At 39.3% G+C, this 16,092-nt stretch overlaps 2 protein-coding genes and 1 long non-coding RNA gene across 18 annotated transcripts in view; 1 reads left to right on the top strand and 2 right to left on the bottom strand.

Moving 5' to 3' along the window:
• Nucleotides 1-16,092, bottom strand: part of LOC126912019 (uncharacterized) — a 111,205-nt gene that overhangs the window by 76,020 nt on the left and 19,093 nt on the right. The gene's annotated exons all lie outside the window — the stretch shown is intronic.
• On the bottom strand, nucleotides 1,577-5,078 carry LOC118280502 (uncharacterized). The gene is given in 7 exon segments (XM_050702090.1): nucleotides 1,577-1,621; nucleotides 1,623-2,013; nucleotides 2,138-2,197; nucleotides 2,581-2,880; nucleotides 3,389-3,526; nucleotides 3,936-4,130; nucleotides 4,813-5,078. Coding segments are annotated over 7 exon segments (1,230 nt in total). The 5' UTR covers nucleotides 4,934-5,078; the 3' UTR covers nucleotides 1,577-1,596.
• Nucleotides 6,074-16,092, top strand: part of LOC118280235 (protein diaphanous) — an 80,583-nt gene continuing 70,564 nt past the window's right edge. For 6 of the 9 annotated variants that reach the window (XR_007706621.1, XM_050702036.1, XM_050702035.1 and 3 more), the window contains exons 1-2: nucleotides 6,074-6,239; nucleotides 9,146-9,212. Coding sequence is in view for 5 of the 9 variants with exons in the window: in XM_050702036.1 (XP_050557993.1) it covers nucleotides 9,147-9,212 (66 nt within the window). In the remaining 4 variants the exon portion in view is untranslated. Of the gene's footprint in view, nucleotides 6,240-9,145; nucleotides 9,213-13,203; nucleotides 13,304-13,403; nucleotides 13,419-16,092 lie in introns of those variants that run through there. The other 3 variants (XM_035600159.2, XM_050702028.1, XM_050702029.1) reach the window with 3 other exon arrangements.

Raw genomic sequence — 16,092 nt, 5'->3', positions numbered from 1 at the left:
TGCTGTGTTTTCAATAAAAAAGTGATAAAAAATTAAGTAAAAATCGTAACAGTCATGTGTTTTTGGTTTTATTTTAGTGTAGTAAAGCGATTTAACCCTTTTTTCCTTTTTTTTTTGTTGGGTAGAATTATTATCCTATTACTTCTCCCGCCTTGGGCGAGAGGGAGTTTCAGTCTTTTACTGACTCTAAAAACCACCCCGTTCCAACTCCTGCTTTTTGAGCCGGAGGCCCAGTAACCCGCTAGGCAGATCATAGCTCCGGGTCGGTAACCAATTCAATCCTAGTATTTCTGTGTGCGTCAGGATTGCTCCGCCAAGTTTAGGTGTCTCAGGAGTCACGATGCACTCATGAGGATAATGACGCTACGAGGAGGAGGTAAGGCATGGACTATCAATTTTGACAAATATCGACAAATTTTTGGCTGATAGTCCAGTCAATTTAGGAATTCACCTCGGAATTCGAGATACCCAGCTGTAATTTTGTATATACTTGTATTTTGACCCCCTAAAACTTGTCTCAAAACCTACATATGGTAGGGTGTAAGCAACCCTTAAAATTCAGGGTCAAAGGGCCCAAAAATCGTTTTTTTGCGGTTTTTTCGAAATTACTCATTTCCTATGGGTTTTTGGTAATTGTATTCAATAGCAATACTGTAGCATACAAAATTCTCTACAACTTTTGTATTAACTTTTTTTTATACGGTGAACCGTTTTCGAGATAGAGAGCGGAGAGCGCGCGGTCACTGCATCTCTTCAAAAAAATTTTTTTTCATCTAACCTATCCGTGATGGTTATATATGGATAGGACATAAAAAAATACGTCATGGTTCCTAAAACCATTTTTCGTCAAAATCAATCGTTTGAAAGATAGACGCTTCCAAAGTGGAAAAATGAGGTCTATCGAATGTGTCCTGCCCCCTAACTTTTAAAATAAGTTAGTAAGAAAACTAAAAAAAATATATGCTGTAGATTTTAATGAAAACTTTCAACGAAAATTGGTTTGAACGAGATATCATAATTAGTTTTTAAGAATTGATACATTGTTAATAAAAACACACTTAATTTTCCACTTTCTCAATTCTTTTAATCAACCATTTTCTGATTTGATAACTTGGCGGGGCAACCCTGATGCACACTCATGGTGTGTCCATGACTTTGGTATGGTCGCTCATTTCACTCACACACACACACACACACACACACACGTCCAATAGGACCTTAGTACGAAATTTGAAATATGGAAGTTTATGGATTTATCAAGTTCTCGTTTTATGTTTGACTCGTGACAGAAAACGTAACCGCAATTGTGGGAGGAGGGGAAGAGGAATAGAGGTACGAACAGAATCGAATAAAAAATGCATTTCATGAAGGAGTTTCTTCCGAATCAATCCTAATAAAGTTATAGAGGTATACTACAGGATACTACACACAGTAGTTATCTTGTAGCCGCTAGGATGATGGCGGAAGGTCAATTAAGTCACTGGCATTGAATTTGTGTAAATGTGTAGTGTGAATTGTACTGATTTGAAATTTACCTGAGGAGTGTTAAGAAAGTTTTAAAACAAAAACAACTTGATAAAAATTGACACCACATTTTTATTCATAAATCTCTCCGCAACACTTTTTTCAAATATTCACTGTTTACATATATAGGACCACACTGCCACAAACACTTAGGACAATCCAATTCCGACCTACTAAATTTCGAATCTTGTAGATCAACCCATCCACGGTACGAAGGCTCATAGCACAAGCCCTTCGATAATTTATCATTATCATTGAAGTTTTTCCATTTTTTCATGCGTTTTTCAGGTTCGCTTTGACCTCTCTCATGTAGATATTTTGTTAGCTTTTCAATTTTTTCTGCTGCATACACATTACAATTTTCCACATTTGCTGATTCGTCAATTGCATTGCAGGATTCGGGGATATCTGAAACTTCTGTCCGGTTCTCGAACGAAAAGTCCCAGGTGTCAAACGATTCGCCCGCAATAGAAACGGCTGGTGTAGCAGCTGTGAAAATTTTTCATATTCAACTCTTACGCACCTAAAAGGGGAGATTATTGATTATCATATTGTCACATGCTTTATTACTAAGGGTATAGGGTTTAAAGTCGTTTATCTACAGTTTACATACTTTGTACTCTATTGTCGCGTTCGTCTTCGGTTAAGGGATGCACTGTGCTGTCTTGCACGCCTACAACAGAAACTTCAGTTGACTTTCCAATGTGGGACAATTTTTGGCTTATAATAACACTAAAATAGGGGGTATTGTAATAAGTTAAATAATCTATTGAATCTTTACGATAATTATAAGAGAAGTAAACAGTCAACCCAGTCACTAGCTGTGCCTAAAAGACGCTACCGTTAGTAACAGAACTTTAGAAATTCTCAGGTGTTAAACTTATTGCTTTGAAATAAAATCGTAACTATCGTACTAAGAGCCGATTAATGGTTACTTAACCCAGTCCTTAGCAAAAAGTGTTCAATACAAAATCGTTACTAAGGCATAAAGTAATCATTAGATGTTTCCGAGTCTGGTCTAAAAGTCTACTGAAAACTAAAATAAGGTCCACTTACATTTCTTGGGCTCGTTATTCTGAAACCATTCCTGCGGGCCAGAGCCGCATCGGCAGAAGGGCGGCTGTTGGCCCTGCACCATGAAGATAAACGGCGAGTTATCCTTGTTCCCCGCCAAAAACTCCCTCATATTCTCAGCAAACTGAACATTATTCTGCCATTGGTCAAAGCAATTCTTGAAGAACTCCGCTGGCTGGCTGTCCTTATTGCGATTCAGCACGTGCTTGTTGAAGCAATCCTCGCAAAAGACTTGCCCGTAATAGATCTTGATGTTGTCCGCTGGAATCGTGTGGCAGAAATCTGAAATATTAATTGAAGTTATATTTATCGGTTTTTTACAAAAAAAAAATATCTTATTAAACATAAGGGTGTGAGTGGGTCCAAAACCTGGCAAGTACCGACGTAACTTTTGTTAAGATATAAGATACGGTGAAGGAAAACATCCTAAGGAAACCAAGAATGTTGATTGAAATCTAGTAGTAGTAAATAAATTTTAGCTCAGCACCTATCTTTATTGACTTACTGACAGACTGAAGGACAATTCAATTTCAAAAGTGCCTAATTTAGGATTAATTGAAATTGAATAGATATTGAATTGAATCGAATTGATATATCCCACTTTTTACCAGTTATGTTATTTGCAAGCACCATGTAATAGCTCCAATGGCGTAGCATGAGAGGGGCCTATATCCAGTAGTAGACGTAGTAGGGCGAGTCTTAACACATTAGACGTCATGTCGGACAACGTTGTCCGACTTTAGTGGAGGAATAGCCTTTGTTGGCAGTGAAAGGCTTAAGCGCTACTTACAGCACTTCGCGCATTGAGGGTGGAAGCTCTGGCCGCCGACATCAACTTTGTTGCATTCGTCCACGCATTGCAGGCAGCGCGCGCAAATGCATTTCTTGGTTGGCTCCTCTGCCGCAGGTTGGTTCTCTGGTTTCGTTTCTGCTGCAAAAATATGCGAGTTTGTTAGTATATCTTCCATACATTAGGTCTTTATTTCAGGCCAATGTAGTATTTTTATAGGATAGTGGCAAGCAATAATTGATTTTTCAAGCGGGACAAGACCACCATCTTCTACAAATGCCGAAACCGACGTGAAACAACGCTTGCGATATGTTTCATTGGGTGAGCGAGGTTACCAGAGGCCCAATCACCCCCCTTTTCAATGTTCCCCAACCCCGATTCCCCAACAACCCTAAAAGGCCGGCAACGCACTTGTAACGGCTCTGGTGTTTTGGATGTAGGCGGCGGCGATTGCTTACCATCAAGCAATTTGTCAGCTTGTTTGTTGGCCTATCCTATAAAAACTCATAAAGTTCCCTTAAAGTTTTTGATCCATACTATTCCCTACCTGTATTATTATTTTTCTCATCAGCAGCAGCCTCTTGCGGTTTGCTACCGGGCGCCCACTGCATCCACCAGCTATTGGAGTGTATGCGCGGACTCTCCCCCCTGAACCGCGACAGTACGTGGGTCTTGAAACATTCGTTGCAGAACACGTGCCCATAGAACATCTTCAGAGACGGGGGAATAGTCCGGCAGACACCTGGGGAAGAGAACGAAGTAAGAAAGGTCGTGAGTCCATAGTATAGTTTTTTTTTGAGGGGGGGGGGGGATAATCATCACACGACTTCTCCCGCCTTGGGCGAGGCGAGAGGGAATGTCAGACTATTACTGACTAAAAACCACCCCGTTCCTACTCCTGCTTATCGAGGCGGAGCCCTGGTAAACCCGCTAGGTAGTCCGCAGCCCCGGATAGAACATCGTATAGTAGATAATGAGCTTTGTTCAACCAGGCTATTATAACAGATATACTTGTCCATTGTTCATATACATACTATACTGCCTCAACCCCCAAGGCAGGCAGAGGTTCACATTTACATAGAATGTAAGTTACATTCTATGTAAATGTGAACCCTTTTATCTGTTAGTCGGTCAGTGGGTATCCTTAGGGGCTCATGTAGTAGGGGATGTCATTGCTGAGAAATAGGTCAGTGGGTAGCCTTAGGAATATAACACTGACCGATCCGGGGTTCGGGCCAAGATCCCTTGGTCAGCAGTCATATTTGCAACTTCTCGGACCAACGGGATGGTTTTATTTAAGCAAGCATCTACCTTGCAGATTTTAAAGACTGATTCACGACCCGAAAGCTACCCACTGACCGACTTTTTCAACAAAAATCTATAGAAGCTATCTACAATAAGGACTAAAATGGCTTGCTACTTACAACACATGCTGCATAGCCTGTGGAAGCTGTGGCCTTCAATATCAACTCTATCTTCGGGTTCGACGGGAAGGAAGCATCTCGCACAGAAACACTTTTTCGCTGGCTCCTGTGTTTTATCCATAATTGCTATAAATAATAGTTAAACGTGATAATTTTGTTCAATTAAAACAATATATAAAAAAATTTAATTAAACTATAAAAATTATTCTTGAAGGAATCAGCAATTTTTATTCCATGGCAGATGGTGGAAAGGTGGAAAATGAGATTAGAAATAAACGAATATCGAATCCTAGCAGAACAGAGGATTTGATTTTGGAATTCTGCTGTTTTGTATGCTGACAGTAATATTTCTTAGAGATTATGTTCAACCTTTGCGGGTTGAGTATTAAAGAGTTTTTATTTCTGCTGTCAAGATTGAGAGAAGGAACTTACTGGTTATATTTAATAACGGATAACGTACAAACGAAATTATATTATTCATTTTGAAACAAACTAATATAAACATTTTAAGTGTAAGAGCCATACTTCGGTACGAATGGGTCGGCTCACAGAAAAAAGTGGTGAAACAACGCTTGTGTTGTGTGAGGTTACCGGAGGCCCCTTCCCAGTTTTCCCAATCCTCGATTCCTCAACAACCCCTGAATTCCTAACCCAAAATGGCCGGCAACGCACTTGTAACGCCTCTGGTGTTTCAAGTGCCAATGGATGGCGGCGATTGCTTACCATCAGATGATCCGTCTGCTCGTTTACCGGCTTAAACAAAAAAAAAAAACATAATTAACAGCCCGTGTCCAGTCACAGCTGTACAAATTCCTATCTAATAGCACGCCGAGCTGCATCTGTCTAATGCAATCTCAGCCAGTCTTAATTGGAATATCTTTCGAAACAAAATTAGGATCTACTCATCTTCATCTTTTAAAATTAACACAGATGAATCCGCAGGCGAAAATCTAGTGTACATTATTATAAATAAATATTTATAAACATTACACATGTAGGTTTTGCATGCATACGGTGTTTAGGACCAAAAATATTTTGTTATTGTTCTGTTTGAATAGAAATTCCTATAGCCTTTTGTCCTTTGTTCCAGTTTACCAAATGACTTTGCATTGTAATATTTTTAAGTATTTTATTATAATACAAACAATATTTTAAAAGGTAAATCATATTGCTAAAACAACATCAATTTTACCTCATTATTAGTTTCTATAAGTCGTTATAGATGGCGCTATAACATATTACAGAAAACAGCGCTGAGCACATCACTGACTAATGTGAATTCCATCTCGATTGTAAAACGAACGTTGCGCGTCACTACTGTGTTGCATATGTGTGGTGTACAAAGTTGTTTGTGTTATCTTTCATGTTTTTATCAAAAAAGTGATGTTTGTGATCTTGTATGGAATTAAATCTACGCTTATTTAGTGGTAAAGTAGATCTATTATCTTATCTCAATCAGTTTATTTGTATAGAATTCTTTAGTACAGAGTTAGCATAGGTTATGACGAACGGTGACCGTTGTGAACGTAACAGCTCATGTTTTTACATTTTTATGATTGAAAAACGAATGTCTGAACGTGGATGGAGTGGTTTAACGATAAATCAGCCATGAAGTCATCGTATTAACCACTTATGGAGTAGTTTAAAGTGTGTTTTTAGTAAATATAACAGATAGAAAATCGCTACTGTTCTGTCAGATTGGGATTTGAGTATGAGTAAAACTTTTTTTTTCTTAGTCGAGATGACCCCGATGTTTACTGTTTGGGGCCTTCGCTTTGGCTGTGCTAACTATAATGCCAATAACACCTTCAATTTAAATTAAAAAAAACATGAACTTTTTTTTGTAATTTGTTTTTGTCTGTACATGATGCATAGTTTTCAAACGTTTTTTTTAACTAAATATATCTAGAATAATATTTCCCCCCTTTTGTTATCAAGATAAATGTTTTATCTTTTGTATTATTGTTTGTTTTTCAACGTAAATGTAGGGCAATGCCTTAGTTTTTATCAGTTTCAAAGAAAATGCATTCTTATCTTATTTTGATATTACTATTTTTGATAAATACCTAACCATAGTTATCTATGCAGGTTCTTTTTTTGAAATACTATTTGTATCACAACAATCAATACTAAAAAAAACTTTTTATTTATATTTTAATAATTGGTAATGCAACCATCCGCACAATGAAATCACGAAAATTATTTATAAAAATGAGTAGTCAGTAGTCTACCACAATAGGTACTAAAATTCCATTAAATAGGGACATGGTTTTTAGTAATAATGTAACTCAGTATTACATAGAACTAGTAAATATCAACAAGTGGTTTATGATGTACAACTAAAGACTAGTTGAGGTCCGCAGTTTTGCTTGTGTGGACTATGAACTCTGACTTCATTTTCTTAAGTAACATTACCCTAATTTATTCCTTAGTACATCAGCATTACTTACCAATAAAAGGCCTGGTAAAATCGGTCTAGCCATGTCACTGGTTAACTGGAACAAACAGACAGACAGACAAAAATTAATATTTTGGTTTATGTATATGCATGTTGTAAAAATTATTGGTTCAATATTAGAAATAGACACTCCAATTTTATTTAATAGTCTTTTTTTTTTTTTTTTGACGGGGAAAATCATCCAATGACTTCTCCCGCCTTGGGCAAGGCGAGAGGGAGTGTCAGACTCTTACTGACTAAAAACCACCTCGTTCCTTCTCCTGCTTTTTGACCCGTAGCTCCGGTAAACCCGCTAGGCAGTCCGCAGCTCCGGATCAGGTAGTCCGCAGCTCCGGATCAGTTATTTATTAGTCTAGATAAGACTTTAAAGCTTCTACTAGCACTATTTACTTGGAACTTTGAAAGAAGTTTAAGCTAAAAAACTATTTAAATAATAAGTAGTAAAATTTATTACTCTAGGAAAAACAGACAAATATGCAAACATAATTTTTAACCTGTGTATGAAAGTGAGTTTAAAAAAAGTTGGATATTATCCTAGCTTAGTTAACTTTCTCTCTGGTAGACGTCTTCCTTCAATCCTGTATTTGGATTCTTATTAGGTTAACCAATGCATAGCAGTAGGTAATTAATTTAGAGGTTTAGTAATCTCAAGTGTATCCTGTATAGCTATTTGTAGAGAAGGTGTTACATTTCAGAGCTGTTTAAAGTAATATAAAGATAGTGTTTTTTAATGGTATAAGCCGGTAAATGAGCAGAGAGATCACCTGATGGTAAGCAATCGTCGTTGCCCATGGACACCTGAAACACCAGAGGTGTTTGCCGGACTTTTGGTGGTTAGGAATTTAAGTGTTGTTGGGGAATCAGAGATTGGGAAGATTGATTGTAATTTAAAAGATAAATGGAGTTTCTTGCTTATGCATCCCCATTTGAATCTACATTTTGGAACGAGAACCTAGCTTTACTGACAGACAGACTGACAGACTATTATTTATTTCCTTACTAGCTGACCCTGCAAACTATGTACTGCCTCAAACACTTTTTCTCACTTTTTAATGTTTCCTGGGCTTAAATCTCTAATTGGTTATAATACTGATTGAATGGATTTTCAATTCGGCCAATCAGAGCACCAAACGCACTCTCGTTCCGATTACTTTAGACGTAAAGCGAACTGTACATACTAAGGGTACTGAAGTAATGCTATGTATTTCCCCATAAATTTTATTGATATTAAAATAAAACAGACAATAAAAATTGATTCACAGACAACAATAGAGAGATATTTCGATCTAGTTTTTATACAAGTTTTTGCCTGAAATTATATTTATTATGTTCAGGTACAAAAACTTCTGTTTTGTAGGTACATATATTATAAGTTTTTCTAAAAGTGTTGTTTGGAGATAACAGTAGTAAATATAAATGATCGATAACTCTTTTTTTTTTGTAAACAAAAAATCTATAATTATTTTGTTAAGACTGACTCGTTGGTCGAGTGGTCGCAAGAGCGACTGCCAGACAAGGGGTCTCGGGTTTGATTCCCTGGTCCATCAAAATAATGCTGGGGTTTTTCGGTTATTCGAAAATTTCTCAGTAGTAGCACGGAGTCTGGAATTGTGTACAGTATATGGCAATAGGCTCACCCCCTATTACATGGGACTTATAACACAAATGGTGAGAAATGGGTGTATAGCGGCATTGTCGTGTCGTAATGAGCACCTCTGCCTACCCCTTCAGGGTTAAAAGGCGTCACATTGCTATTTTGTCTCTGTCACTTAGTGCGTATTTGTGAATACGAAGCAACGCATACCTAATAAGTATTTGTAAGATTTTATTCTCGTGATTGAATCAAATTAAATATGTATTTTTTCTTTGTTACAGAATGGTACATCATCTGGATGTTAAAAAAAGAAAAATGTCCCGCCATGAGAAAGCGAAGAGTGGCTTTGTAAGTAGTACAGTAATTTGTTATTTATTTACTAGTCGATCACACTATGATAATCCAATCACCATTTTCGCGAAACAGACAGGTGTGATGGTAATCATATAGGGGTAATTAATTACTTTAAGGAACATTACCCTTACTGCCGCACTCAGAGATATTTAATGATTAGTTAAACTATTCCTTAGTAACGATTTTGTTCTGAAAACAATTGCTAAGGACTGGATTAAGTAATCATTAAATGATTCTGAGTACTGAGTAGTCTGAGTAGTCATTTACTTTACTCAGAGGCTTTACGATTAAAGTAATCGAAACGAGAGAGCATCCGTCCCTCTGATTAGCCGGCTCGAATAAACCAACTAATCGGAGCGCCGAACGCGGTCTCTGATTGGCTGGCTCGAATAAACCAACTAATCGGAGCGCCGAACGCGCTCTTGTTTCGATTACTTTAAACGTTATATACGTATACCTGGGTATCTTCAAAGCCTAAGTAAATAGGTTGCTTATGAGCAGTGGCGTAGCGTAGTGGCGGCAGGGGCGGCCCGCCCCGGGCGGCACTTTTTAGGGGACAAATTTTAAACAATAAATAATAAAAATATTTCAACCATTTTATATTTTTTTCGCAACTAGAGATCGGAGAAAGTAGTGATAGTGGGGATGGACCTTTAACGAGTGGTCCTGCCCCGAGAGGGAACCTTTAGATAGAGTCGACTGTACAAATTGTTAAAAAGCGTTGGTAGTTAGCTTGGCCTTCGACCGGGTTTGGCATAAAGCGCTTCTTTCGAAGCTTTCTTCCTATGGTCTTCCCGAGAAATTGTGCGAATGGGTCTACTGCTTTCTTGCAGACAGAAGCATTACGGTCGTTGTCGACGGGGAATGCTCCGACTCTCTTTCTGTAAACGCAGGTGTCCATCAAGGCTGCGTGCTATCACCTACCTTGTTCCTCCTCCATATCAATGATATGTTGCAAATCAGCAGCATTCATTGTTATGCGGATGACAGTACAGGTGATGCCTATTATACCGGCCGCGCTAACATTTCTCGGGAAAACGTCATCGAGAACCGAAACAGACTTGTGTCTGAAATCGAGACTTCTTTGCGGAGAATCTCAGATTGGGGTGAACTTAATTTGTTCCAGTTTAACCCTACTAAGACACAGGTCGGCGTGTTTAGCCCGGTATTAGAATTGGGATACTTGGCATCAACATTTCGAGCGACGTCCATATCCGTGGCCATCTAGAGGATAAGGCTAAATTATCCTCGAAAAAGCTTGGTGTGCTCAACAGATCAAGGCAGTATTTCACTCCAGCCCATCGCCTGCTTCTATATAAGGCGCAGGTTCGGCTCCATATGGAATACTAGTCTCATCTGTGGGCGGGGGCACCCCAGTACCAGGTTCATCCTCTGGACCGCGTTCAGCGACATGCGAATCGGATTGTTGAGTGGCAGGAAATTTAAAACCGACTTGACACTTTGGCAATGCGTAGAGATGTAGCTTCGTTGTACATTATATCGCCTATACCACGGGGAGTGCTCTGATTCATGACTGTTCTCGCCGAAAAGTTCTCTATTATGAATGTATGTAATGTGTAGTATACATTAAATTAAAATACCTAAATAAGGGGCGGCAAAATTGTCTTCCGCCCCGGGCGGTCGACACTCACGCTACGCCACTGCTTATGAGCAGACGTGCTCCATCGTAGGCCGCATCATTATTTACCATAGGGCGAGATAGCGGCCAAACGTTGACCTATCAAATGTAAACTCTCCTCTTTCCTCCATTAAATCTTTATGTAAACTCTTAAGCGAATCTGAGTAGCAATACAAATCAGTTCTGGTTTAATGGTGCAAAATATGTTTAACTGTATTGTAATGTAACAGATTAATAAATAAAAAGAAAAAACGAAAAAAAGTAACGTTTAATGTATTAATCGAAAAGAGAGCGCGTTCGGCGCTGATTGGTTGGTTTATTCGAGCCGGCCAATCAAGGTGATTTCTTTAAACGTAAAGCAAACTCTTACTAAGAGTATAGGGCGTGATTGATAGTATGCAGATTGGTGTTGGGTACAAAGTTTTCTACAATAAGAAAAAATAATGATCCTACAACCAGGCAGAGTAATCTTGCCTAGCGGGCTATCGGGAATTCGTACCATTTTTGTTCGCACGCAAACTTTACTGTGTATTATTATATATGTATTGACTTTTCTCGTCATTTTCACCTAGAAAAGAGAGAAAATTTCCTTTTATTATGTATAGAAAAGTAAATATAAAGGGACGCGTCCACAAGCCACATCTTTTTGGCTTACCTACTGGGTCTATTTCGCTCTTTTTTCGTATATCATCAGCCAAGATGATAACAAATATGTAGTTAAATTAAGTCATAAGAGGTTTCCCCACACAGTATATGCAAATATTTACCTAAATATAATAAAGTCGGCTTGTAAGACGTCTGCCATTCCTAATGAGATTGCCATTCAGCCGTGCTAATATCCCATTCACGCATACTGTAACATTGTTTGTAACATGTATGGTTCGCATAGAAAGCTTGTAAAAATGGTCATTTTACGCGTAATTTTGAATATCCGGAGCTGGGGATTACCTAGCGGGATTTCCGGGGCTCTTGTTCCAAAAGCAAGAGTAGGAACGGGGTGGTTTTTAGGCAGTAAAAGTCTGACACTCCCACTCGCCTCGTCTAAGGCGGGAGAAGTCATTGTATGCTATTGCCGCCTCAAAATAAGCATATTTTTGAACCGGAGCGATACCACGTCCTCTCAGAAAACCGGCTTGAAACAACGCTTGCGTTATTGTATGATGCGGATTAAAGACTGAGAGCGTCCTAGGCAAGCCCCTCATAGGCGCTCCTAATTTGTTTGCCCTTGCCGAGTCTTATGCTTCTGCACGCACCAGGCGATCCGTCTGTCAGTTTGCTCCCCAATTCCAAAACATATTTCAAATTATTTGAGGGTTTTGTCAGGGATTAAAATCGCAGTAAAACAGTGTATCGTAATTTTTTTATAATAACTCTCATGAGACATACTAAATTACCTTAAAATCACGGTTTACTCGCGTAAATTAATGGAGAAAAGCTCTACTAGTTTCGAGTCACAGAGGGACTCTTCATCATGAGCAGCGTGCGAAGAAGCACGTGTCAGTAGGCTGCGCGACGTCGCCGCATTCGCGTTAGTTAATTTACTGCCGCACTCAGAGACATTTAATGATTACTTAAACTATTCCTTTTGTATTGATAACCATTGCTAAGGACTGAGTTAAGTGACCATTAAATGATTTTGAGTATGTTGGTTAGTGTATCGTAATATTCAGCTGTACAGCCAAAGTACCTAAGTGCATAATAGCGATGGGATGACATTGTCGTGGGCGTCACGTTAGCCATTCGCGTGCACACAACTTGTTGTAGTCACATTTATTACGTTAAACGATTGTCGTGGGTGGTTTATAGTTTTATAGTCCTAGTATGGTTGACAGAGAGGATTATTTTGGTTCGTTTTTTGTGTTATTAGTAGCCCGTGACAGCCCGTTGTTGGACTATGGGTCTCCTCTACTCTACATAAAGACGTTTGCTATACTTTTCACGCTTGGCGGGCAGGTTGAAAAGTTCAGGTTTATAAGGGAGCGCTGCTGCCCGGTCTTTGTCAAATGTGTGACTAAGGAACTCCTTAGTCAGCTCTTACGACCTCATCTTACCAGCTCACCATAGCAAGAGCAAAGGTGACAAATGTATTATACTCGGATGTCACCAACGTCGTTTGCGTAATATCCCATAAAAAATCTGGGTCTATCTTGCCCCTATCCTATAAAAAAAAGTCTGGATGCTAAGTGCATTTCTGTCTCCCATCTTCGGAAAAAAAGTCGTGACGTTATAGTTACCTTTAAACAAGATAAATTAACTTCGACTCCAAAAATAAAATAAAGTTACGAAATTGCGGACCGTACAAATATTTACTTAGTCTGCTATCGGTACACGCGATAGCACAATCAGTTACACCACTTTTCAGTTAGTTCTCAGCCGACCTTCAGCGTGATACAGTGATATTTTCAGTGCACAGTGTTTCTTTAGACGTTTTACTGAGTTTTTTGAAGTAACTATCAAGTTGTGTAGATTTTCTTTTATGAAACGGTGTCTGTGATTTCTAGAGATACAATCTCTATGACAGTGGTTACTGCCAAGCTTAGCTTTTAACAGCACAATATTTCGTTTGTATTATCCAGGCTATATATCTGTTTTGTGACTCCTCTGGTGTTGTAGGTGACCATATTTGGCGGGCATCACTTACCATCAGGTGATCCGTCTGCTACGAGGGTGCGTTTTTAAATTCGCGGAATGAGAGGGTTGTGGGGGCATTACGCTCATTAGGTCGTAACGTGTTCAGTGACTCATAATTAGTATAAATACGAGATTTCATTGCAATTAGACGATTAGTTTTTGAGTTATCGTCAATCAAGCAACAAAATCGGGAGTGAAAAGTGAAATATGGAAAAAATCTAATATCATACCGTTATAAAGTTCCTTACCAAGCAAGGAAAAACAGTTGCGACCATAATGAATGAGATGTCATTGGTTTACGGTGACTCTTGTCAAGGAAAAACCATGGTGTACAAGTGGCACAATTTATTTAAACAAGGAAGGGAATCCATTGAAGACGACCCGAGGCCGGGCAGGAGAATCGAGGTGACCACGCCAGAACTTATCCAAAAAGTTGAAAAAAATGTACTGGAAGATGCTCGACTAAAGAAGAAACAACTCGCAGAAATGGTTAGAGTATCCGATACAACCATTTTTAAAATTATTCATGATCATCTTGGCATGACTAAGGTCAGTGCAAGATGGGTACCGAGAATGCTCACGCCGCCCCAAAAACAACAGCGCGTAGAGTGTTCACGTGCATTTTTGAACCTCTGTAATGAAGACAAGGATGATGTATTGAGTCGAATTTTTACTGGAGACGAAACTTGGGTTCATCATTATGAACCTGAGTCGAAACAAGATTCCATGCAGTGGCATAAAAAGGGCGCAGCACCCCCTAAGAAGTTTAAGGTGTCACAGTCAGCTGGGAAAATCATTGCAACGGTATTTTGCGACTCGGAAGGATTATTATTAATCGACAATAAAGATAAAGGTGTTTCTATAACCGGGGAATACTACGCTTCAATATTAAAGCGACTTCAAGAAGCCATTAAGGAGAAAAGATGGGGAAAATTGACGAAAGGTGTGTTGCTTTTGCACGACAACGCGCCCGTTCACAAGAGCCGCGTTGCGATGGCTGCCCTGCATAAGGTGGGCTTCGATATTTTAGAACACCCACCCTACAGCCCAGACCTGACCCCGAGTGATTATTAACCGTTTCTAAAAATGAAAAAAGAGCTACGGGGTAAAAAATTTACCACCGATGATGAAGTCAAGAAGGCAGTTTCGGCGTATTTTATAGACAAAAAGAAATCTTTTTTTTATGATGGTATTAATGAATTAATTGAAAGATCTGAAACATGTATTCGTCTTGCAGGTGAATATATTGAAAAGGAAAAATAATTTGGTTTTTTTATTTCCACTCCTTATCCCCCATTCCGCGAATATAAAAACGCCCCCTCGTAGTTTATCAATACGTATCGTTGTTTCCAATTTTGTTCATGGCGTAGTGGGGTGACGTGCAGACGTATCACCTGATGGTAAGCAATCGGCACCGACTGGACCTCTGCAACTCTAGAGCAGTTAAGTGCGTGACCGGCCTTTAGGAGATTTGGATATTTAGGATTTCGGGATTAGATATGATGGAAGAATTGGAGATAGGGGGAAAAATTGGTCCCCATAATTATTATGTTACTGGAAGAGGTAGCTATAGACGACCTGGCGGGTGGTTACCTGGGTTGCGGCTCGATGCAAGAGTAGGAACAGAGTGGTTTTTTAGTCAGTGTGGACGTCCTAGCGGCTTACCAAGGCTCCGGCTTGAAAGCAGGAGTAGGAACAGGGTGGTTTTTAGTCGGCTATGGACGACCTAGCGGGTTACCGGGGTTCCGGCTTGAGGCAGAAGTAGGATCGGAGTGGTGTTTAGTCAGTAAGAGTCTTACACTCCCTCTCGCCTCACTTAAGGCCGTAGAAGTCATTTGGATGATTTTTTCCCCTTAGTCGTATGACTTACTCGACTTAAGGTCCTGTCCCCTAGAAAGGGCGTCTACAGAGGTCCTCCATCTCGATCGGTCTTGAGCTTCCCGCTTCCCCTCGTTCCACGTCATGCCGATGCTCGCCGCTTCTGCCACCCTTGGTTCCTTAGTATTGTATGGGATATAGTATTGTATAGGATATAGTGGAGTATAGGAGTTACATAATTTCTTGATGTACTCCGTGACGTTGATGCGTGCTCCTCAATAACTGCTAATTGTTTTCGTTATAACCATGTTTAAGGAAGTTTTGGTTTCCGCGTATTCTTCGTGTATCATTTCAATAACTGTTTTGATGTTCAGAAAGTTGATGCGTTCAATCAAACATCTTGTAATACTGTCGAGCCGTTTTTGAGGTGTGTGTAAATGAAATGTAACAGATATATGGAATCGAAGTGTGTTTGTCTGTCTATAATACATATAAAAATAAGTCAAGTTTTCCTTCCTGACGCTATAATTTCAGATCGCACGAACCGATTTCCACGGTTTTGCATTCGGTTGAAAAGTCTCGGGCTTCGTGAGGTTTATAGCAAAGATAAATCAGGAAAAATTTCAAGAGAAAAGCAGCACAACAGGGCAAATATTTTTTCACATACATAAGCCATCTCTGATACAAAAATAAGCGAAGCCTTTAGTGGCGAAACGGAGTTCGCCGGGTTTGATAGTCTTTCAATAATTAAAATGTACTCTGTGTAACTTATAATCTGGGGCACGG

This window comes from Spodoptera frugiperda, chromosome 21, assembly GCF_023101765.2.
Source record: "Spodoptera frugiperda isolate SF20-4 chromosome 21, AGI-APGP_CSIRO_Sfru_2.0, whole genome shotgun sequence".
In the NCBI taxonomy this organism is placed as follows: Eukaryota; Metazoa; Arthropoda; class Insecta; order Lepidoptera; family Noctuidae; genus Spodoptera; species Spodoptera frugiperda.
Note: the sequence above shows the minus strand (reverse complement) of the source record. Positions and strands in the feature narration are given on the sequence as shown.